Source organism: Prionailurus viverrinus, chromosome B1 (genome assembly GCF_022837055.1).
Source record: "Prionailurus viverrinus isolate Anna chromosome B1, UM_Priviv_1.0, whole genome shotgun sequence".
Taxonomy (NCBI): Eukaryota; Metazoa; Chordata; class Mammalia; order Carnivora; family Felidae; genus Prionailurus; species Prionailurus viverrinus.
In genome coordinates, this window is record NC_062564.1 from 87,235,087 (window position 1) to 87,259,539 (window position 24,453).

Sequence of the window (24,453 nt, forward strand, 5' to 3'; positions counted from 1 at the left end):
TTAATTCATATATTGGTGGACATTTTAAATTCAGACATTATTTTGGCTTTCATACTCATCTGGAATGGTTTGCTTAAGGCTGTTGTGATAGTTTCTCTTCAGGCTGGTGTACTTTGGGGTAGGCAAACAATATTTAATGCTGGTACTAGTGAGTATTCTAATCAGTATTCTGTTTCTCAACAGCATAGGATTATCATTATTGAACCAAATGACAGTTGGTATAGATGTTCTTCCTGCTTACCATTCCTTCCAGGCAGCCCTAAGATTTTGTGTGTGCAATGTACTGAAAACCTCATTTGTTTCCAAAGTAGCTCCAATGCAGAACATTTGGGTGAACCATTTTGGGGGACTCCAACCTTGATGCCTAGAGATACTACATAAGCACAGCACAGATGCCTTTCATGTGCAGCTACAGACCCACCTTTGTCCGCTTTGAAAATGAAGGTCTGTGGGTAAATGGATACTGTCGGTCACCATGTTAACAGTATTCAAAGATCAGATCTACTCCCAGATTCTTTTTTGGACTAAAAAGACAAGATATTAAAAGCACTAGCTTTAAAAGACCATTTATTATTCTTAAATATTTACAACTCATGGGTTAAAATATTTACCAGTTTATTACCAATAGGTTATTTGTTGGGATTTTGTTTGGAGGGGGCCTCGCCTGTTATCTTTACCACTTTTATTTCCTATGGAAGAGAATTCCAGGTTATCTTTCAGACTTTTTATACTCTTCTTTCTAGACGTTTTGAACTAGTCACCTGGCTATCTTAGGAAATTTCAATGACAGCTTCGCTAATAGGTTTTCTACTTTCCCGTCTCTGAAAAGCAGGTCCCACTTACTTTCTTAGCTACTGCCAACATAACAGTTCCTAATTGTGAAAAGCACAGTCCAATACAAATAGACACTGGGTGACTTCAAATGTATATACCATAGCATTCCAATGGAAAACGATAAATGCAAAACAGTGATTAAATAATGAAGACTGACTGGCCATGGAATCTCTTTAAGAAACACAATTATGGGAACATGGAGGCATAGCAAGCATTACTTATGAAGAATGCATCAAGGAAACCTGATATTGTCACTTAAATAACAAAAAAATGCCTTCAGGCTAAATAGTCCCTTCGTACACGGCTACTGTTAGACCTGAAGTAAAAATATCTTAGAGATTTAAGAAAATCACTATAAATTACTCTATAACTTACGGTTTGCAAGGGTTTAAAATGTTCATAATGTTATTTACTTCATCTTACATGAAGATATAAAAAAATAAATATTGCCATGCATATCTTGTTGGCATTCTAAAAACCCACAAATAAATAACTTGAAATGCTATCTAGAGAAATTGCTCCTGTATACTTATTATTATCTAGGGAGGACTCAAGCAAGTCTGTTTTTATATAGCATCCTTAAACTGAAAAAGCTACAAAACAAGCCTAATTGAAATACCCTTAAATGATCAAAATGTAATGCTAAGGGAAAGAAAACAATACAAGCCAAAACTGGAGTGCAAACACCTTTTTTGCTGTAGGTTTTAATGGAAAAGGTTTGTGGACTAATGGGATTCCTGGGTTCCCAAGGGCATGCTGGAAACACGGAAAATGATGTAAAAGAAATTGGGAATCCTTCCTCAGGCAACTTTTTATCCTATTTCAGTTTCCTGAAACATCCCTGGTTAAGACTTCTTGTGATGAAAAAGACACAGACGAGCATTTATAAAAGTCCATCAGGTTCCTCATTAAAGCTGAAGTCACACACTAGAGACAGATGGTCTGAAGGGTAATTAAAAGACGGTAGCCGGTTGGGTCCAATCTGTTCTTCGGTGAGCAAATCAAGAGCTGACCTCACACTCAGAGCGTGTTTAGAATACCAGATATAATCCAGCGTGTGCCGGCACTCCCCTGAGGTCCGGATCTTCCAGGTAGTATACGGGGGCTCTGACTGCCCGTCAGCACTCAGCAGCTTGTAGGCACTGTTCAGGTTGAGGCTGGAGGAAGCAAAGTGTTTGTAGACCTCCTCTGTTGGCTCTGCGTTGAAGTCCCCACAGACGATAAGGGGAATCTTGGCTCCTTGAGTGATGTTTTGGAGGTTCTGGAGAAGGTCACAACCCTGAGCTGAGCGAAATCGTTCCCAGCCAGTGCGTGCTTTTAAGTGGGTGACAGCGATACAGAACTGTCTACTGGACTCCTTGCACTCTAGGGTCTGTGCAATGGCCACCTGATTGGTTTTCAGTGTCATGGCCGTCAGCCTGATATTGGCACTATTGACTAGCTTGAATCGGTTCTGGAGAAAAAACAAGGCACAGCCATCTGGTCCGTTGTTGTGTTCCACATCTAGACAAGGTGACCAGGGCTTGGGGAAAAATGTGCCTTGATAGCCCAGTCTACTGAGGAGTGGTTGGAAGGTGTCAAAATAATGGTCCACCTCTTGGAGGCACAATATATCAGGCTGGTAGGCCAGGATTTCTTCTAGGATGAGACATTTCCTTTCTTCCCACTTGAGTGCTTCCACAGGGCATTGCACAAAGTTGTCTTTTCCTTCTCCAAGAGCTGAAATAAAAAAGCCAGTCAGCTGTCAGCTACTACAGGACACATGACTTCTAAGTACCTGGAAGTCTCCTTAGTTCTGACAGTACTCAAGACCCTCAGAACGCTTCCTCTACTTCAGATGCTTTGGGTGATTCTTCTCTGTCTAATCCGCATTAACCTACCAAACTAAATAACCTCTTACTATCCAAATGAGGCAAGCAATTTCTTTTCTTTCATATTAGAACTGTTTCATGTAGGGGTGCCTGGGTGTCTCAGTTGGTTGGGCAGCCGACTACAGCTCAGGTCGTGATCTCGCGGTCTGTGAGTTTGAGCCCCGCGTTGGGCTCTGTCCTGAGAGCTCAGAGCCTGGAGTCTGCTTCCGATTCTGTGTCTCCCTCTCTTTCTCCCCTCCCCTGCTTGCTCTCAGTCTCTCTCTCAAAAATAATAAACAATAAAAAAAAAAAAGAAAAAAAAAACAACAAACAACAACAAAACTGTTTCATGTAACTATATTCTAGGATATAAGATCTTAAGTTATAGCTTGAAACAGTGTTCTTTTACAATCCCTGGGATCTAACCTATGTCAGAGGAAGTAAATATTTAACTCTGTACACTAATTTTTTAAGGAAGATTTTATTTTTAAGTAATCTTTATACCCAACATGGGCTTAAAACTCACAACTCCAAGATCAGGAGTCACATGCTCTACTGACTGAGCCAGCCAGGCACCCCGTCTATACGTTAACACTAACTATAATGAACCATAAGGACTGATGCAGACACTACTTGGAATGAATGGAACCTATTTTAAATAGGCAGCTTTTCCAATCAAATACTGGGAAGTCAGGGTATACACCCTTCTTAAAAAAGCTGCCTTTGTTTCTTTTTCTTAAAATTTCAACTGCAACATGAAAGGCAATTCTACAGAGAGCCGACTGACACATTTTTTTAAATTCAGCAGACCTACGAAAGACAGCCTTTCTGCCATAACAAAGTAATATCTTAATGAACTAAAGCCATTATCTCCTTAGCCTCAGGTTACAGATGCATATGGGTGGGAATCTAGCTTCAAGAACACCCAGACTCAGGGAGCCTGGGTGGCTCAGTTGGTTAAGCATCTGACTTCGGCTCAGGTCATGATCTCGCGGTTCGTGGATTTGAGCCCTGACAGTGCCGAACCCACTCTGGATCTTCTGCCCCCCTCTCTGCCCTTCTCCTGCTTGTGTGTGCTCTCTCTCAAAAATAAACATTAAAAAATAAAAAGGAATATCCGGATTCACCACCACCCACAGAGGCCCCATTCCCTGCAGAAAAGTCCTATATGTTACCCATCCAGCAGACTTAGTTTCTGCCTTGCCAATGCTATCCTAGTGCTGTGGACTGAAAGTTGGAGGCAACGGAAAGTGAGAGAATGATAAAAGACAGGGTCCTTTAAATATGGATGTGCTAGGAAGCAGACATTGTATTTGGATAGCCTACAAACATGGAAGGTAAGGTATAAATCTTGAGTTGCTAGATTTGTTAGTGAAAATCAGATGGCTCCCTTTCTTACCCTCCCCGTCTGGGAGCTCCTCATACTGCCCTGGTCACCCCGTCCTCCTACACCTCTATCTGCCCACGCCTCTTCCCTCCACGTTAACACATCAGTGCTTTAGGTATGCGCAGAAACAGAAAGGTAGTCACAGCAAGCTTAACTGCTCAGGCACAAAAGCATCAGGCATACCTTGGGCAAGGATGTTCCACTGCATGACCCTAATAGGTGGGTGGCTGCTGGGGTGATCCGTCCTCAGGTCCACAAAATCCCTCTGGAATCGGGGGGGTCGAGTGTGCAGGACAGCCCTGCATTCCTCAAGGAGTTCTTTAGGATCAATGGGCTCCAGATGTTCTGGATCAGGTGACACCAAATACTCCGGGTGCTGGGAGGCAGTGCTGCTGTTCAGTGTCTTGGCGAGAGCACTATAGAGCCTGCTCGTGCCGTGTCCCATGGAGCACACTACAGGGAAGGAGAGCACAGTCACACGCCCCGCTCAACCAGAAGATAAAACATTCACCGTCCCTAGAAGCCAAGAACCGGACAGAGGGCAATGTTGCCATGTTCATGCAGAAAGCCATTGCCACAGAGGTGGGTTAAAGGAGTTGCCAGGTTCTAGCTTTCTACTAGGACAGGTAACTTAAATACAAATGTTAAAGTCGGTTTCTGATTAACTAAGATAATTCTTTTAAGGGAGAAATATCTTCATCTTTATGGCCTCTTCTAATTTAGGATTTGTCTTTATAATTTATAAACCCGGTCTTAATGAAAGCATGGCTCAACAAAATTCACATTCCTTTTTCTAAATATTTTACTAAAAATTTGGAGGCCAGTTTGGAAAAAGCCAGATGTAGAAAGCCCATGTTAATCTGGAAGAGATTAGGTTATAGCAAGCTGTTGCTGTGGACACCTCATCTACATAGATCCCTCTGTTATGGAACGTAACAGTTGGGTTAAATCCATATCCGTTTCTCTTAGGTGTCTACTATACATCAGGGCTCTGGCTTTCTGTAGGCTCTGGACGTCGCTGAGCAGTATTAGTCTATAATATCAATTGCCAGATTTTTTAAGAATCTAGAAAAGGGGTTGTAGGTAGAAGGGGTAAGAGAAGGTTGCCCACATCTCCTGGGATCCTGTGAGGAGAAATGGGGTGGAGAGGAGCAGAAAACATTTTCTAGTGCTCCACTTTTTATCCTGATAGATTATAATTCACCAAGGAGAGGAGAGCACAATCTCCCACTAATTAGCATGAGGGAAACCGTACTTGTAAGCAGGTGATGGCTCTTTTATTCTGTTCAGTTAAGCATAAATTAGGGTCAATTTTACTTGGAACAACCTTCAAGATTCTGTGTATGATGAATGTTGGTATGGACGAATCTGGATTTCCCTACCACATCCGTTATCCTTGCCTTCTCTTCAAAGACACAGTTTTCTAGGGTGCATGGGTGGCTCCGTAGGTTGAGTGTCAGACTTCAGCTCAGGTCATGCTCTCACGGTTCCTGAATTCGAGCCCCGCCTCGGGCTCTGTGCTGACAGCTCGGAGCCTGGACCTGCTGCAGATTCTGTGTCTCCCTCTCTCTCTGCACCTCCCCTGCTTGTGCTCTCTCTCTCTCTCAAAAATAAATAAACTTAAAAAAAAAAAAAAAGACACAGTTTTCTTATAAAATACATTATCTGGCAGGCTGACTGACTGCACCTGAAACCAGCAATCATATTCACTGTCGCAGGACACAAAGGCAAATTCAACTATTTACCACCAAATGTCCTTAAACATCAAGGTCAATAAGCATGCAAGCATGCTCTCTATTGTTCCTTTTCATCAACTCAACGTAGTTTTTTTTTTTCCCCCAGCAAGAAAACTAAATAAAGGCAAAGAAACAAACACATCATACATTTAAGCAAGCCTGTTCTCTCTCACACATACATGCGCAAACACATGCACACACCTGTCTCCAAAGTGCTTGATTTGAATATATTAAAATATTTTTGTCAATTTGCTTGCCTATCTGAATGCATGGGTCCAAAGGAAGAGATTTTCTTCTGGGCTGGTAGTACAACTTTGAAAATCTTTCTTCCGTACTTCTAGTTTTTAAGAAAAAAGAAGTGAAAGGTCTTACTGGTTTTTCAAGTGTAGTCTCCAGAAGAGTAGCACCACCCGAACTGTAGACCGCAATGTCACAGAGCACCACAACAAACTCCCAGGTTACCACGGGGTATTTTAAACTTGAAATGTACAGCAATATTTGAGATGTGTCAGGCTCTAAGCAAACTACTAGCCTGATGTAGCTTAGTTTCATTTGTCAGGCTGAGTTTTGGGGTGGTTACTGTGATAAAAAAAAACAAGTGTGCAAAAATGAACATGAAAAAGAGAGTAATAGTGTCCAACAGGAGTCTAGGGTCGGAGGAGTTATGTGAAGCCAGAAAAACCATCTGGAACCACGTTTCTTTTTAAAAAGTTAGAAACACCTTCACATAAAGAGAGTAACATCCATTTTCAGACAATGAATGCAAACCAGAAAAACATGCCCTGAAAGCAAATCAAAACTGTATCTCACTACAAATGCAAATGAGCTAAACGTCATTAAGAAAATGATAGTACAGCCTAAATCAGAATTAAGAAACTCAGAAATGAGGCAAGAATCAGTAATTAAAAAAAAAAAAAAGATCATTTGAGAGATAGTGGCAAATATTATGTGCTTATTTTAAGCAAAGACACAGTTTTGTGCTTAACCTTAAGCAAAGACGATCCAACATATGGGTAAAAGGAATTCTTGTAGCAGGAAACCCAATGCAAGGAAATGAAACAAATACTGAAAACTATAAATCAAGAAAACTTTTGAGAGTACAAATCATGGAGGGTTGAATTAAGTTCTGGAGAGGTAATTTTGGCATGGTAACTATAGTTAATACTACTGTACTGTTTACTTGAAATCTTCTAAGAGAGTAGACAGACCTTCAGTGATCTCAACACACACACACAAGGTAACTGTGAGGTGACAGATGTGTTAATTAGCTTGGTTGAGGTAACTATTTCAGTGTATTCGTATACCAAAACATCATGTGGTATATACCTTAAATATATACTACTTTATTTGTTAATTATACCTCAATTAAGCTGGAAATAAATAAAATGGTTTAAAAGAAAAAACTATATGAGATTAAAAAAAAGACGTATCATGGATATATTTAAACACATGCATAAAGGTCTACCTTCTCTTTGCTATTCTAAAAAAAAAAAAGAAAAAAAACCTTAAAAAAACAATATTTGAAACTACATATTGAAAAACACATCACATACCTGAGAATATCAACCCAGAATGAGCAACACCAACTGGACTGTAAAGAAAAAGAAAATCCCTTGGGCATCTAGGCAAAAACATCGAGTTAACTTGTAAGGAAAGTAAATTAAGAGTATCATCAGACTTCAATTGCAATGTTTTATGCCAGAAGAAAATGAAGTTGCATATTTGAAATATATAACTCAAACTTTATATATATGGCTCATCTACATGTGAGCAAGGAATTTATATCTTGCAATGGGAATATTGACTGACTCCATCAGCCCTTCCTGAGCAAATGAGCGGGGCTGACAAACCAGCCAGAGGTACTTTTGCACAGTCCTCCAGCTAAGAATGGTTTTAAAGGTTGTTAAAAACATACACAGACACACACACAACATGGAATAGGATCACTTTTGGCTCTCAAAGCCTAGATGTTTACTACCCAGCCCTCTTCAGAAAAATTTTGCCACCTCTGGAACTAGAGCACTGACTTCAGACCAAAATGGTAGGACTTTGATATAAGATGGGTGGTAAGCATTAAATATACTGCTACTTAGAAAATCAAGTCTAAATGAGGTTGAGAGAGTACAATATACAACGGCTATGTAATCCCACAATGAACTTACAAAGACTTAATACAGCTGAGAAAGGGGGCAGGGAGTAGGGACCACAATGACGAAAATATATTTATTTAATTTTTTTTTTTTTTTTTTAAATATATTCTAGGGGCATCTGGGTGGCTCAGTGGGTCAAGTGTCTGACTCAATTTCGGTTTAGGTCATGATCTCGTGGTTCATGAGTTCAAGTCCCACGTCGGGCTCTACACTGACAGTGTGGAGCTTGCTTAGGATTCTTTCTGTCTTCCTCTCTCTCTCAAGAATAAATATTTAAAAATATATATTCAATTAAAAAATTTTAAACTGGGGTGCCTGGCTGGCTCGGTGGGAAGAGCACACAATTGATCTCGAGGACATGGGTATGAGCCCCATGCTGGGTGCACAGATTACTAAAATCAAAATACGATAAAATTAAAAAACCTGTAAATTGTTTTCAGAGATCATAATTAGTAGCGGTAGTGTTTGTATTGTTATTATTGTGAGACTGTTGTGTAGGTGTGAAACAAAGCAAATGGATATTCTAATTCCATCATTCTCTGTTGTCCTTTTTTTGGTTTAGTTTTGAAAATGCATTTATAGACTTTTAGCCACAACACACAAGGAAAACACTCTTGTTAAAGCCAACCCATTTTGGACTAATTGCAATGATTAAATCTGATCACCTATCTGTTGACTCAGCCTCTCAAAGTCTTTCAGTGGTTTTCAAAAATTAAATCTGCCCTCGAAAGACAAAGCTTTACAGCAAACACAATGAAGGACGCCTTGTGGCACAGCCAAGTACTAAGGCCTGAACGGGACAGATGTCAACACACCAATTCCGCTCCTGGTTCCGTCACTGTTTAACTGTGCCCAGCTCTCTATACCTGCTTACCCAGCTTTCAAATGAGGGCCTGTCAAAGGATCCTCATTTTCTCGAGATTTTTTTTGGAAAATGAATCAAGGTTAGAACTGGTGGCAACCTCAAAATAACATTTCTATTACTTGTACCAGAGACACACATATTTCTGTTGAGAACTTGCATGTACCATTCAGAATGACTTTTATTCCTCTCATATTTGAGGCCCAGAATGGACGATTTCACATATTAACAGAACAGCTGACCCTGAACAACACAGGTGGAACATGTGATTCAATTATATGTGGATTTTTCACAGTACAGCACTCTAAATGTATTTTCTCTTTCTTATGATTTTCTTAACATGTTCTTTTCTCTAGCTTGCTTTCCTGTATGAATACAGCATATAATACATTTAACAGACAAAATATGTGCTAATCAGCTGTTTACATTAGCAGGAAGGCTTCCTGTCAACAGTAGGCTATTAGTAAAGTTTTGGGGAGTCAAAAGTCACATGCAAATTTTTTTTACATGCACATTTTTAACTGTGCAGGGGGTCGGTACTCTTAAACCCCCTGTGTTGTTCAAGAGTCAACTGTACCTGGGTATGGAATGCACTGAAAATAAGCCTTTAAAGAAGTTTTACTAGCGTAGACCTCCTGCTCTTCTTTCACTGTGGATTCATTTAGCTGCAAAAGATGTCATTAGGCTAAACTGTGAAGATTCTAGGTAGAGGGAAATTGTTAGGGAGTAGTATTATAGTCTTGTCTCTGCTCCTTGGATCTTAAAGGAAACTGAAAGATGGTCCCTAAGATGGACTGATGCAAATGTGAATACCAAGTTCGATAGTAACAGTGACCCAGCACATGCCTTCTAATGGTAAAGTACCTGGGAAGCTGACTAATCAATCAACCAACGTGTTGCACAGGGAGCCTGAACTAGAAGAGAGAACAGATGATGCTGAAAGATGTCTCTGAGGTCTACCCACTCCTGGAGGAGGGCGTCAGTCTACGCCTTCTCTGTACACTATACAATTTAATCTTTTACTCTCTTGGGTGTGGTCCTGGAGAAAACTTTTTTTTTTTTAATGTTCATTTTAGAGGGAGAGAGCATGAGCGGGGGAGGGACAGAGAGAGAGAGAGAGAGAGAGAGAGAGAGAGAGAGAAAGGGGGGGACAGAGACTCTGAAGCAGGGTCTGGGCAGACAGCATCGAGCCCCACGTGGGGCTCAAACTCACAAACTGCAAGATAATGACCTGAGCCAAAGGCGGGCACTCAACCAAGTGAGTCACCCAGGCACCCCAAAACTCTAATCTTCTTAATCTAATCTCTCAGTCCTCAGGGATAATCTGTTGACAGTACATTAATTTTACATTCTTATTTCCCTATTCCCTGAGTTTGGGGATGGGCACTCATACCAAGAAGATGTGTGTTCATCTTTTCTCTCAAGAAATTAACAAGTGTTTGGGGAAAGATTAATACACATGAGCTAACGAGAGAAAAACTGAGTACTTACTATGCGGAATGGGCTAGGGTATAATAAGGGTTAAAATAATCAGAATGGATAACAATAACCAGAAAAAGACTTAAAATATGGAGCTCTAATTGCTGACTAAAACACTTGGCCCATCACAGGTAGCCACCATAAAGTCCTGCTTCACTCTCTCAAACACACACATACTGGACACTAGCCCACTGAAGACAGACCAGTGAACTGACTAAAATCTGTCTTCATGGAGCTTCTGCTGTAGTGGGGAAATACAAGGTGATGGTCATCTGGTGAAAACGGCTATGGAGAAAAAAATGAAGAAAGGGAGATAGGGAATGCTAGCAAGTGGGGAGCTGCTAATCCATGTGGGATGCTCAAGGAGGTCTCACTAAAGGATGGAATTTGAGCAGAGAGGTGAAGATGGTAAGGCAATAAATTCATTAAGTCTTATGGAGATCCAATGGGAGAGCAAACATTCTGGGCAGAGGGAACAGCAAATACAAGTCCTGAGAAAGGACCACGCTTGGCAGGGTTGATAAATAGCAAGGCACTGAAATGATACACAGAATGAATAAAGAGCTAAGTGAAGCAGTGAGGACAGGGGAGCAGATTATACCAGGCACTGTAGGCCATTCTAAGGACTTGAGCCTTTATCTGAGAGGGGAAGCCACTTGAAAATGTTAAGCAGGAATAAGAATCTGATTTACAATTAAAAAAAATCTCACTGGCTGATGTCTTAAAAATACACTACCCCGTAGGGAAGTAAGGGCAGACACAGAAGAAGCCATCAGAGGACAATTACAATCATCCAGGCGAAAGACAGTGTCAGTGTCGTAGCTTAGACCAGTGAGTGACAGCAGTTAAAGTGGCTGGATTATGAATACTAAAATTGGAGCCAATAGGTTTTGGTGATAAGCTGGATGTGGTCTGAGAGAGAAGAGTGGTCAAAAAGGTCCTGAGCATTGCCAGCAGAGCAACCAGAAAGGAGGTTTCCAATACTAGCTAGGAAGATTTGATGGGGTTTGCAGAAAATAGGAGTTTAGCAATTAGATACGACTAGGGTTCAGGAGAGAGGTACACACTGGAAATAAACGCTTAGAAGTTAGTGGACACTTGAGACTAAAGTGAGTGTAGAGAGAAAACAGGTCAAAGGATTGAGCTCTGCAGCAAACCGGGGAAGATGTGGTGAAAATCTGAGGATGACAAGCCAGAGAAGTAGAATAAGGGGATCCTATTCTGGAATCTTCCTGGAAACAAAGCAAAGAAAGTGTTTCACCCATGAAGTAGTTCCCTCTTGTGCCAAATGCTACTGACAGTTCAAGCAAAACAAAGACTGAGACCATCTGGATTTAGCAACATGGAAAACTTCAGTGACTTTAACAATAGCCATTTCCAATTTTTGGTGGAGTTGTGGGGAAAAAAGGAAACAGGAGAGAGTAGAGACATATTTTGAGGAAATTTTGCCCTGAAAGAGAGAGAAATGTAGTGGCTAGAGATGGAGGCAAGAGAATTTTTGGAGGCTATTATACATGTTTAGTTTGCTAATTGGGGGGGGGGGGGGCGAGTACCAGAGGGAAAAACGCTGAAGCAGGAGACTTTGGACATGACAGGCATGAAGAAGCCCACATATCCTCTCCCCCGCAAAAGCACTATAAACCTGAACAGAACTGTCAAAACCAACTATGTCAATGCTCTGGATACAGACCAAAGGCATACAACAAACAGAAGCTTCTGTTCATGAAAGCTACCGAACCCTGCACCAGGGCTAGTCCCCCCTGCCCCTCAAGCTCGATGCGAGTAGTTCAACTAGGGCAGCAAGGATATAAAATTATCAAGCCCAGGCCCTGTTGGCCTCCCTGGTGAGTCTATCAAATATTTAAATAAGAAATGACACCAATTTTCACAAACTGCCATTTATTGCTTCCCACGTACAGCCCCTCTAGAAGACAGTCTGGCAGGTTTTTATAAAGCCTAGACTTACATATGGCCCATAACTCGTGCCCCTAGGTACTTTAGCTAAGTGAATTGAAAACTTCTGTTCCTGCAGAAAAATACACACACAAATGTTAAGCAGTTTTATTAATAATCATCCCAAACTGGGAGCAACGAAGATGCCCTTCACCATGGGAATGGATAAACAACTGAATAACACGGTATCCAGCCGTGAAAAGGATCAAGCCGTCGATTTGCAAGAGTCATCCTTGCAACACGGATGGATCTCAATTGCATTCTGGAAGTGAAAGAGGCCAGATCCTAAAACTTACCTATTATGTGACTGTGTTCACATGCCATTTTTGAAAAGGCAAAACTATAGATCAGTAGTTGCCAGGGGATGGAGGGGGGAAGCGGTGGCTGACTAGGGGAATATTTGGGGTGATGGAACCAATCTGCACAGTCCTAGAGTGGTAGAGACACGATCCTATGCATTTGTCAAAATCCAAACAACTGTCTGTCAAACTTTAATGTGTACAAATTTAAAAGATCAACCAGGAGGTGGAACGATCTCAAGAGGGAATGCAGACTTTGACAAATGAATCTAACTTTTTTTTTTTTTAATTTTTTTTTTTTCAACGTTTATTTATTTTTGGGACAGAGAGAGACAGAGCATGAACGGGGGAGGGGCAGAGAGAGAGGGAGACACAGAATCGGAAACAGGCTCCAGGCTCCGAGCCATGAGCCCAGAGGCTGACGCGGGGCTCGAACTCCCAGACCGCGAGATCGTGACCTGGCTGAAGTCGGACGCTCAACCGACTGCGCCACCCAGGCGCCCCAAATGAATCTAACTTTTTACAAATAAATGTATGGCAATCTCACAGAAGGGGTTCAGTAAAAAGGGAGCTGTTGATCTGAGTAATTTTGGAAAACACTGTTTAATGGGAAACCACATGGCTCAAGACGAAAGGAACAGTATTCTAGTTAGTAAAGTTTCTCACGGGTGTAGTAGGTGTTCATCTTAAAACTGCTTCATATATATTGGTGTTGAACAAGTAAAGGGGTAGTGGATGATGGGAACCCTATTTCTCACAGAGACTGAAGTTAAGTTAAAGAGCAAAAAAGGCTAGAATGAATCATGTGGTCAGAGACATCAGGATGAATTCATGTTTCGCTTACCAAACACATAAGATGTACAGATACAGAAATAATTATAGATATGTGTAGGATTCTGATTTTCCACTTGCTGTATGCCATTAGCTAACAACTGAGTTATCTCTGCCATCAACCTGCTTTTATGCATTCTAAAAACATGCATTTTATATCTTTATATGTCCAGGATTATTGTAAGGATAAAAATAAAGATATGAGTCTAAAACATTTCTTATAAAATATAATCTCTCTCTGCTCAAGAGAGAGAGAGAGGGAGAGAGGGAGAGAGGGAAAGAGGGAGAGAGGGAGAGAGAGAGGGAGAGAGGGAGAAAGGGAGAGAGGGAGAGAGGGCGAGAGGGGGCGAGAGGGGGCGAGAGGGGGCGAGGGGGGGAGAGAGAGAGAGAGAGAGAGAGAGAGAGAGAGGCAGGCAGGCGCCTGGGTGGCTCAGTTGGTTAAGCATACCACTTCAGCTCAGGTCATGACCTCACTGTTCATGAGTTCGAGTCCCTCATTGGGCTCTCTGCTGTCAGTGCGGAGCCTGCTTCAGATCCTGTCTCCCTCTCTCTCTCTGCTCCTCCCCGACCTGTGCCCTCTCTCAAAATTAAACATTAAAAATATGTTTTTTAAAGACAATATAAGAGGTTGAAAGCAGACATGTATACAATTCATACAAACACAGAGCACATAACTAAATTTGTTTTAAACTGGTTTTTTTGTTTGTTTAAAAAAAAATTTTTTTTTTTAACGTTTGTTTATTTTTGAGACAGAGAGAGACAGAGCATGAACGGGGGAGGGGCAGAGAGAGAGGGAGACACAGAATCGGAAGCAGGCTCCAGGCTCCGAGCCATCACCCCAGAGCCCGACGCGGGGCTCGAACTCACGGACCTCGAGATCATGACCTGAGCTGAAGTCGGATGTTTAACCGACTGAGCCACCCAGGCGCCCCATGTTTTAAACTGTTTTAAACTGGTAGCACATATGATCACAAAAGCTAGGAAGTCACTGCTGTAAAGTTGTCTCCGTGCTGCTCCAGAGACTTCAATTACCCCAAATTATGGATAATCTTCCCTGACGTCTGTCTTTATATTTCTGGTATCCAACCTAGATTTTCTATACTTCAAAAATATTCTTCTCAAAAAGTCATGAGACAGAAAGAAAAGAGGGATTTGGGGAAGTCCCAACTCATTTTTTCCCATGTGTTCGGTTTTTCTTTTCTGTTCCTAGTCCCAAGAACATATGAGCTTACTTAGTTATTTCTTAAGGCTGTATTTCCCAAAACTTTCTGGTAACATACAGACATGTCAAAGTAAGTGCAAAATCCCAAGCTAGGGAATTAATAACGAAAAGTGAACACATAAAGACTTCACATATGGCAGCTCTTTCTGCCCCGGGGCCCCGTCCCCATGCTTTAAGAAAACCTGTTCATTATGCACCAGGGGGAAAAACCCAAAACAACACTTCACATACTATTTTTGCACTTAAAACAGTGCCAGCCAAGACTTAGACCCACATAAGGACTACAATGTAGTAAGGCTATAAAAATTTGAAAACATAAGAAAACTAAAGATTATTGGGCACCTTTCTTTCTCCCCATCCTAAAAATGATGCCAGTGACCACTAAGGATTACTGAATACTTAACAGGCACCATTTACAAATTCTGGGGTGTCTGCGTGGCTCGGTCAGTTAAACGTCCAACTGTTGATTTCTGCTCAGGTCATGATCTCACGGTTTCTAAGATGGAGCCCCACGTCATGCGATTCTCTCTCTACTTCTCTCACTCTCTCAAAATATATAAACTTAAAAAACAAACAAACAAAAACAAAGAAAACCCAGGAGCACCTGGGTGGCTCAGTCGGTTAAGCATCCCACTCCAGCTCAGGTCATGATCTCATGGTTCCCGAGTTTGAGCCCTGCATCCGGCTCTGCACTGACAGTGTGGATCCTGCCTGGGATTCTCTCTCCCTCCCTCTCTGCCCCTCCCCAACTTGTGTGCACGTGCACTCGCTCTCGCTCTCTCAAAATAAACTTAAAAATAAACAAACAAACCTTATACCATTTACAAATTCTCTTGCTCTAACTGCATTTTCAATTAACTCTCATAACAATCCTAGGACGTAGGGACTCTTATTATGCTCTTTTTACAATGAGGAAATGACTTGGTATCAATTCTCATTGTTTCTCACCTGTTTTTTAAAAATAGCATTCATTTTGTTCTTTCGGAGAATTAAAACAAAATTTCTTTCCATACATAAATACATGTCCAATTTCAAGATTTTAAGTCATCCTAGTTTAAGTCTTATGCCATAATAGGGGTTGCTATGTGGCACTTTAAAAAGATCTTCAAAGGTTCAGGATGCTCAACATCCAAAGCCAATTTCCTCAGGTGAGACAGTATAAATAATTCGTCCCCGAAGATACTGAAATGTATGAAATATTGACAAAAACCTCTGCGCTAAACTTTATTTGGCACTCATACTGGCTTGTAGGTGAGTTTTTTATGTATTTAGAGATGAGTATTTTCTTTTAAGTTCTTCTCAGTACAAGGAAGTCACCTTTTTTTTTTTTTGAATGTTTATTTATTTTGAGAGAGAGTGAGCATGAGCAGGGAAGGGGCAGAGAGAGAGAGAGAGAGAGAGAGAGAGAGAGAGAATTTCAAGCAGGCTCTGTGCTGCCAGCGCAGAGCCCCATGAAGGGCTCGAACTCACAAAGCGTGTGTGAGATCACGACCTGAGCTGAACTCAAGAGTCAGATGCTTGTCTGACTGAGCCACCCAAGCGCCCCTGGAGATTGGTATTTTTGATTTGACCCCATATTGTATTTCTTCCCCCTTCCCCACACCCGCCAGGCATTTTACTAGAAAAAGTATCAGCCATCATCCTCAGTGTGATACACGTTATATAATTTATACAGGCAATAGGCAGATCAAAACAGATTTCTTACGACTAGTTATGATTTAGCAATACCATCCCTGCCTTTTTCTTTTTCTAAAAGCGTATTTCCATATACTTTTGGAACTGGGTATCTTCACTCCTTGCATAAATACCTCACTGCTATTTTACTTAATAGGAACAAATAATTCTTCCCTCCCTCATAATAGCCTTTAAAGAGTTGCCAAAGAATTCAGATTTAGGTTTCTGAGATACCCATTTAGTCATCCCTTTCCTAGAAAACAAGGCAAAAGTGAGCTAATCACTAAAATACAGAATACAAGTTTATTCTTCATATCACCAATTATAGATACTTCTAAAGCAACAGGCAGACTACAGTATAAGTTCCTGAGTGCCAACCATCAGAGGGAAGTGATCAAGACTTAATGAAACACCTTCACACCATAATCAGAATGCTGGATGAGAATCCTAACAGTTAGACCCAAACTGACTGGGCCTAACATTCCAAGCAGTCCTAACAGCACTTAGAAATCACAACAGAAAGACATCTCTCCACATAATGTTTCTCTAGTTACCCAGCAGTTGCATACTCTGGAGCTTGCCCAAATCAGTCTGTAAATAATTTCTCTCACAAGTTTAGTCTCCTGAAACTGTGGCTTGGCCAAAAAATGCTGATTAAACGCCAAAAACTAAATAAAAACCAGGATAATCTGCATACACACCTGGGAAGCTGCTGGAGCTCACCAACCCTGGGCCCAAGGAAACCTCAAAGAGCATAGTATACACAAACTGTAAACGACCAACGTCACAGGAAGCCATCATGGAAACAGCAATCCTATGCTGCCATCTGCTGGCCATGTGTTGAAACCTCAGAAAATTTACTTCCCTTGTTCAGTAGCTAATTTTCATTAGGCTTCTTGGGGTAACTAACCAAATACACACACACATACATACATACATACATTAGAAAAGATGCCAAGAGACAGTAAAGCCCCAAGGAATTCTGTCAAACACTGACGAAGAACTGCCTTACACTGGTAGTGCGTTTTATGGTATACTGAGCACTTTTACTTGTGATCCGTTACCCTCTCAAAAACTCCTTGGCTCTTTCATAGATGACGACACTAAAGTTCATAAGCTTAAGTGACTTGTCCTGAGTCACTATGAAATGTAACTATCTTTCTAGAGTTTTGTAAGACTGTAGTTGGGACCCTCTCTCTGTGGTGGTCGGCAGGTCGACCTGGTAAACACACATAACTGCCTTCAAGTTTTGTGTAGGAGTGTGGATGTGTAGTACATTAAACCCTGGATCCTAGGGGCTGGATTCTAAGTGCCAATTTAGGAAGAGACGACTTTCCGGTGAGGGTTAAGTATTTTAGCCAACGTCCAGTCTTCAAATTTCTGTTGTTGAGCACTCCTGACTGAATGTGACAGGCATGCCTGGAGCACTCGGCAATCAGGTATGTTCTTACGTGAAACCCCTGTGGCCAAAGCTTCAACTTTTCTCAGTAAGGCCAGACTATCATTTAGCAGAGGCAAAAACAGTCATGAACGCGGGGACTCAAGTTAGGCTGCCTCGCTTCAAATCCCAGTTCCTCCTTTTACTAATAGGACCCTGACCAAGTTAGCCACCATTTTGCGCCTCAGTTTCTTCATCTGGGGATCACTCTAATGTACTTCACCGTGTTACTATGAGGATTGAGTTAAACCTGATATACATCCTAACTGGTCAGTTAAAGGTTAGCTATTCTACGTAGTGAAGCTCACTTTCCGGGTTTAAAGGGAAGGCTGTTCACTTTTGAAAGCCTGGCATACGCCATACTGCTTCCGTGTGTTTTCATTACTCTTTCCAACAATCTGGCAAAGGAGGTACTGTATTCACCATTTCACAAAAACAGATACTGAGGTTACGACATGAGGACACAGTTTTTTTTAAGATTGCACAATTACTGAGAGGTCTGGCTCCGGAGAAAGTTCCTCGCACCTTGGACTCATGCTCATCAGCATCTCCGACAGCACGGACAGCCAGGACAACTGCAATGCTGCCTTGCCAGGGCACACATGGGAATAAACAGAGGTCGAATTCCACCTGCTCCATCTGCCAACGTCACTGCCACCACGGCACACGCGCTGGCATGGCACACGGTGTACAAAGCAGTGAAACAGCCTGCACGGCAGTGCTAGAGACACAAGTGAAGGTCGGGACTCTCAACCCAACGCGTCTAAAAATACCAGCACCTAGACACAGTGGGACAATCCGAACGACCTTTCATCTCGAGGCAGCAGGCTATACAAGAATGCCAAAACGTTTTCCGGGCTCCGCCACACCTTCAGCCATGCCAGATTCATCTAGAAAACCTCACCATGGAAGAAGAAATCTCTCCACAGTAAGAGCTTAGGTTGACCATTTTAATTGGTGCTCAACTGTGAAGCTGGCTGACCAACCATTTCCACAAACTGGGCTTTTTCTAGCTCAAAGTGAAACGTGAAAAGGTAGAAAAACTAACAGAATGTGGTGGAACTGCTCCCCACTAAGACATGAAGTCTGTGTTACTACATCTTGCCCCCCAAATAGTGCATTTTTACAGTTATGAATGGAAACGTGAAAGCTAAAAGGAAAAATCTGCTGACAGTACAGACATTTTCCCTTGTGACCAGGAGTCCACAAACTACAGTCCATGAGCCAAATCTAACTGGCACCCTGGTTTTGTGCTGCCTGTGGTCTTTCACTTTTTTAATGTTTGAAAAAAAAAAATAGTTCATGACATGGGAAGACCGTATGAATTCAAATTTCGTTGTCCAATTAGTCAAGTTCATGTCCTGTCTATGGCTGCTTCCACACCACGACGGTAGAGTGGAATAGTTGTGACACTGACATATGGCCCACAAGGCTTAATGTATTTCCTACCTGGCTCTTTACAGAGAAGGTTTGCAGACCCCTGTTCTAGATTCTATTGAAACGCAATTGTATAGCTAGTTTGTATACATTTCACAAAACCAATGAACGATTTTCAGTCGCTTCAAATAGGGGAAAACAATTTGCACATATAAATTTCCATGGCCTTGCTTGAATAGTTAAAGGTACATGTAGGAAAAGAATGATCTTTCACCATTTGAACTGAAACTGTAAGTGGCTTTAAAATCTCTATTCATACCACTTAATTTTCAAGTGGGAATTGAAACAAATAATTAAAAATATACATAATAGGAATTGATGTGTTAATACACTCAATAGGTCACTGGGCATGAAGTACAACATACATTTACCCTCTCCTTCATTAAGAGCTTTCAGGAATAAACTAAGTGTATTCAAATTTTTTAAAAGAATGAAACGATAATATGGGAAGACATGAAAGGATGCCATCAGTGGACCAAGAATTTGGAGGAATTCCAGGAAGACAGAAACAGATTTGCATTAACAGAGAAGCCAGAGGGGAGGAAAATGTAGTACAAGTTACCAAAGGTGCATTAAATATGGTTCTTGCCAAGGGAGCTTTGAAGAAACTCCAAGTGGAGTCAACAAAGATAAAGGGCAGGAGAAGCTGAGGGGCAACTGTTAGGGTAATTCATTCAAGAATGGCTTTTGAAACAGCTGTGCTAATTCCCCCACGTCCCCTGTCTTCCCCAGAGGCAAGGGTGGCTTCTGCCTGTGGGACAGAACCAGAGAACAGCTTCAAAGAAAAGGGGGAGATGTGCCTTGGAAGGGCTCCCAAGGATGACAGATCTAAAAGGAAAGTAGACCAGGAGCCCCTGGCTGGCTCAGTCAGAAGAGCATGAGACTCTTGATCTCAGGGTCATGAGTTTGAGCCCTATGCTGGGTGTATAGATTACTAAAAATAAAAACTTGAAAAAAAGAAAAAAAAAAAAAAAGAAAAGCAGACCAGATCAAGGTCTAACTCTGACCTCAAGAATATGTTTATGGGAATGCAAGCTGGTGCAGCCACTATGGAAACAGTATGGAGGTTCCTCAAAAAAACTAAAAATAGAACTACCCTACGACCCAGCAATTGCACTACTAGGCATTTATCCATGGGATACAGGTGTGCTGTTTCAAAGGGACACATGCACCCCCATGTTTATAGCAGGACTATCAACAATAGCCAAAGTATGGAAAGAGCCCAACGGTCCATCAATGGATGAATGGATACAGAAAATGTGGTATATATACATATATACAATGGTGTATTTCTCGGCAATCAAAAAGAATGAAATCTTGCCATTTGCAACTACGTGGATGGAACTGTAGGGCATTATGCTTAGTGAAATTAGAGAAAAGACAAAAATCATATGACTTCACTCATATGAGGACTTTAAAGAGACAAAACAGATGAACATAAGGGAAGGGAAATAATATAAAATAATATAAAAACAGGGAGGGGGACAAAACAGAAGAGACTCATAAATATGGAGAACAAACTGAGGGTTGCTGGAGGGGTTGTGGAGGGGGGATGGGCTAAATGGGGAAGGGGCACTAAGGAATCTACTCCTGAAATCACTGTTGCACTATATGCTAACTAATTTGGATGTAAATTTGTAAAAATAAAAAATAAAATTAAAAAAAAAGCATACTTTTAAAAGTAGGGAGTTAAACAGATTCGTGAACACAGAAAGAAGCCCTCCTAGCTTTGGCAAAGGTAGAGGTCTCCAACCTGCTCTTGGGAAACCTGCCTGTCCAACCACCACATAACCTTCTACTTACAGAACCGTGTAAACTGTTCTCTCCCTTAGGGGAGGCCCGTGGGAGAACCAGGCTTACATATCTGCGTATGTTTAAAGCTACAGGAGAGTATTATGGACACAAAACAAGCTTCTATGAAAAAAAGCCACAGAGAACTAGAAAATGTCTAGAAATTTTTTTTCTTAAGTTTATTTGAGAGAGAGAGCAAGAGAGAGAATTCAAATTTTTTTTTTCAATGTTTTTTATTTATTTTTGGGACAGAGAGAGACAGAGCATGAACGGGGGAGGGGCAGAGAGAGAGGGAGACACAGAATCGGAAACAGGCTCCAGGCTCTGAGCCATCAGCCCAGAGCCTGACGCGGGGCTCGAACTCACGGACCTCGAGATCGTGACCTGGCTGAAGTCGGACGCCCAACCGACTGCGCCACCCAGGCGCCCCAGCAAGAGAGAGAATTCAAAGCAGGCTCTGTGCTGTCTGCACAGAGCCCAACATGGGGCTCGACTAGAAAATGTCTACAAATTTTTTTTTTTAAGTTTATTTATTTGAGAGAGAGAGCGAGAGAGAGAATTCCAAGCAGACTCTGTGCTATCAGCACAGAGCCCAATGTGGGGCTTGATCTCAAAGCGTGAGATCACAACCTGAGCCAATATCAAGAGCGATGCTTAACTGACCGAGCCACCCACGTTCCCCTAGAAATTTTAAATGACTGCAAAACAGAAATAGTCAGAAAAACTGACAAAATGGATGAGATAAAGACATTAAAAAATGACAGAAGAGACACAAGATAGATCCACATGGTCAACAATCTAATGGGAGTTTAAGAACATGAGAATAGATGACAGAGTTGATAAAATAATCCAAAAAATAACAAAGTTTTCCTGTACTAAAGAAAGGTATGGCTTTAGATTAAATGGGCTTGCCCAATGCTGAGACATTTTTCCTGATGGAATTTTGGAACACAAAGCATAAGAAAAATCCTGTAAGTTTCTGAAAATAATACTCATAAAGACATTTAAAGTTTTGAGGACAGAAGATTTTTATTAACGGGCATGCGTTATTCCAGTAATTTTCTAAAGACTTAATTTAAAAATTCATCATGACTTTTTTTCTAAATAAAATCCAGAACAAAGTACCTGAAAGAGAAACCAATTCCAGAATACGTCTAGGACACCTATCTGACCTATTAAGACTTGAAAGATAAACTTCTTTCAGTAGTCCCTGGATGATGGCTAACATTCATGACAGCAAAACATAAAAAGGAAATACAAAACTATTATATTCCAGGTATCTTTAGAATCTGCAAAGTACTCTACTGTGTACCCTGTACTGCACGAGACACTCAGAGTCACAAGTGTGCCTGCAGACTAGCAACGACCTGCCCAAGGACCGGAAGCGCAAAGAGCTGGGAGCAGGAAGATAGTGGGAACAGGCAGGGCAAGTGTGAGGAACTCTCTGGACATCCTGTGGAAACAATTCTTTACTGTACTTCTGTCTGCACTGTAACTTTTACTTTCCTGGACTTCCCACACTACTCTGATTCTGAAGATGGAACAAAAAAGGTTTTGAATTTTTCTTCTCTGCACAGTCCCTCATCATCTAACAGCAGAATCTAACTTTTGAGATTATGAGGCATGAGAATCAATGCATGAGGCATGAGAATCAATGCACTGGTAAGAAATTTCTAGCAGGCTGCTATGCATTTAGTAAAACAAATCTCCTCACTGGCAGTAAAACAAATCTGTGTGGTAAGAGGCTCTCCGCCTGGGCTATGCATCAGAATCATCGGATGCTCAGGCCCCATGAGTTAAAATTCAGAAGATCTGAGTGGGCCCAGGTATTTTTAAAAATCAATTTATTTGAGAGAAAGCACAAGTGGGGGAAGGGCAGAGAGAGTCCCAAGCAGGCTCCACACTGTCAGCCTGGAGCCAAATGCAGGGCTCCATCCCATGAACCTTGAAATCATGACCTGGAGGGAAGTCAGAAGCTTAACTGACTGAGCCACTCAGGTGTCCCACCCCTCCCCCAGGCAGTTTTTGATACTGAAAGGAGAAAAAAGTATTTCTGGGGAGACATTCAAAGTAGTAATTTTCTTTATCCCAATTTCCCCTGAGCACTCCTGCCCACAACAGATACTGAATTCTTGGTAACTGGTATGTTAAGTGTTGCTTTGACACCAGCTAAAATCATCCACTTGAGGTATTACTCCTTCCTGTGGGAAGGCTGGTTTTCACCTATTCTAAGAATAACAATAAATTCAAAATATTTTCGCTGCTTTTCATGAAAGTACAATTGAGTTTATTTTTTTTTAATTTTTTTTAACGTTTATTTATTTTTGAGACAGAGAGAGACAGAGCATGAACGGGGGAGGGGCAGAGAAAGAGGAAGACACAGAATCTGAAGCAGGCTCCAGGCTTCGAGCCATCAGCACAGAGCCCGACGCGGGGCTCGAACTCACGGACTGCAAGATTGTGACCTGAGTTGAAGCCGGACGTTTAACCGACTGGGCCACCCAGGTGCCCCCAATTGAGTTTAGTACAGAGCCAAACACCCATGCACATTATCCTTGAATTTCTCAGTATTTATTCAAGTGTGATAACCATTTTCAAGTATATAAATCCTGATTAGAATTTAAGCAAATGGGGCGCCTGGGTGGCTCAGTCGGTTGAGCGACTAACTTCAGCTCAGGTCATGATCTCACGGTTCGTGGGTTCGAGTCCTGTGTCAGGCTCTGTGCTGACAGCTCAGAGCCTGGAGCCTGTTTTGGATTCTGTGTCTCCCCCTCTCTCTGTTCCTCCCCTGCTCTCTGTCTCCCAAATATAAATAAACGTTAAAAAAAAAAGAATTTAAGCAAATATAGGGGTGCCCAGGTAGCTCAATTGGTTAAGCGGCCGACTTTGGCTCAGGTCACGATCTTACATTCATGAGTTCGAGCCTGCGTCAAGCATAGTTCAGAGCCTGGAGCTTTAGATTCTGTGTCTCTTTCTCTCTGCCCCTCCCCCCCCTCTCAAAAATAAGTAAACCTTAAAAAAAAAGAATTTAAGAAAATATAGACGCTTCCTCTTTTCTTCCTCCTCCTTCCAAAAAAATTTGGAAATCGCCTCATTTATTCATTAGTAAACATCATTGAAATCTACATGATACTACATTTATCCACACTGCTACACTTCCATTACAATGTCAGTCTCAAATTTTTCCTCACTGAATTTTCTTAAATGCACCAATTCTTTCCTTTTTTTAAAATTTTTTTTAATGTTTGTTTATTTTTTGAGAGAGAGAGCCAGAGCGTGAGTGGGGGTGCAGAGAGAGAGGGAGACACAGAATCCGAAGCAAGCTCCAGACTCTGAGCTGTCAGCACAGAGCCCAACGCAAGCCCGAACTCATGAACTGTGAGATCATGACCTGAGCCAAAGTCAGACACTTAACTGACTGAGCCACCCAGGCGCCCCTCCTTCCCTTTCTTAAAGCCTGCTTTTTGTTCAGGTAAATGTTCTTACTCAGAGGCCTCCTAAATTGCCTTG

The 24,453-nt window shown here is 41.6% G+C and overlaps 1 protein-coding gene across 3 annotated transcripts in view; it reads right to left on the reverse strand.

The window, feature by feature from the left end:
- Window positions 1-550: 550 nt before the first annotated feature.
- Window positions 551-24,453, reverse strand: part of NOCT (nocturnin) — a 28,358-nt gene continuing 4,455 nt past the window's right edge. Inside the window, exons 2-4 of one of the 3 annotated variants that reach the window (XM_047856997.1) lie at window positions 7,361-7,398; window positions 4,255-4,524; window positions 551-2,553 (exon numbers count right to left, since the gene is read on the reverse strand). In XM_047856997.1, the coding sequence (XP_047712953.1) occupies window positions 1,718-2,553; window positions 4,255-4,516 (1,098 nt within the window). In that variant the 5' untranslated portion in view covers window positions 4,517-4,524; window positions 7,361-7,398 and the 3' untranslated portion in view covers window positions 551-1,717. Of the gene's footprint in view, window positions 2,554-4,254; window positions 4,525-7,360; window positions 7,878-24,453 lie in introns of those variants that run through there. The other 2 variants (XM_047856996.1, XM_047856995.1) reach the window with 2 other exon arrangements.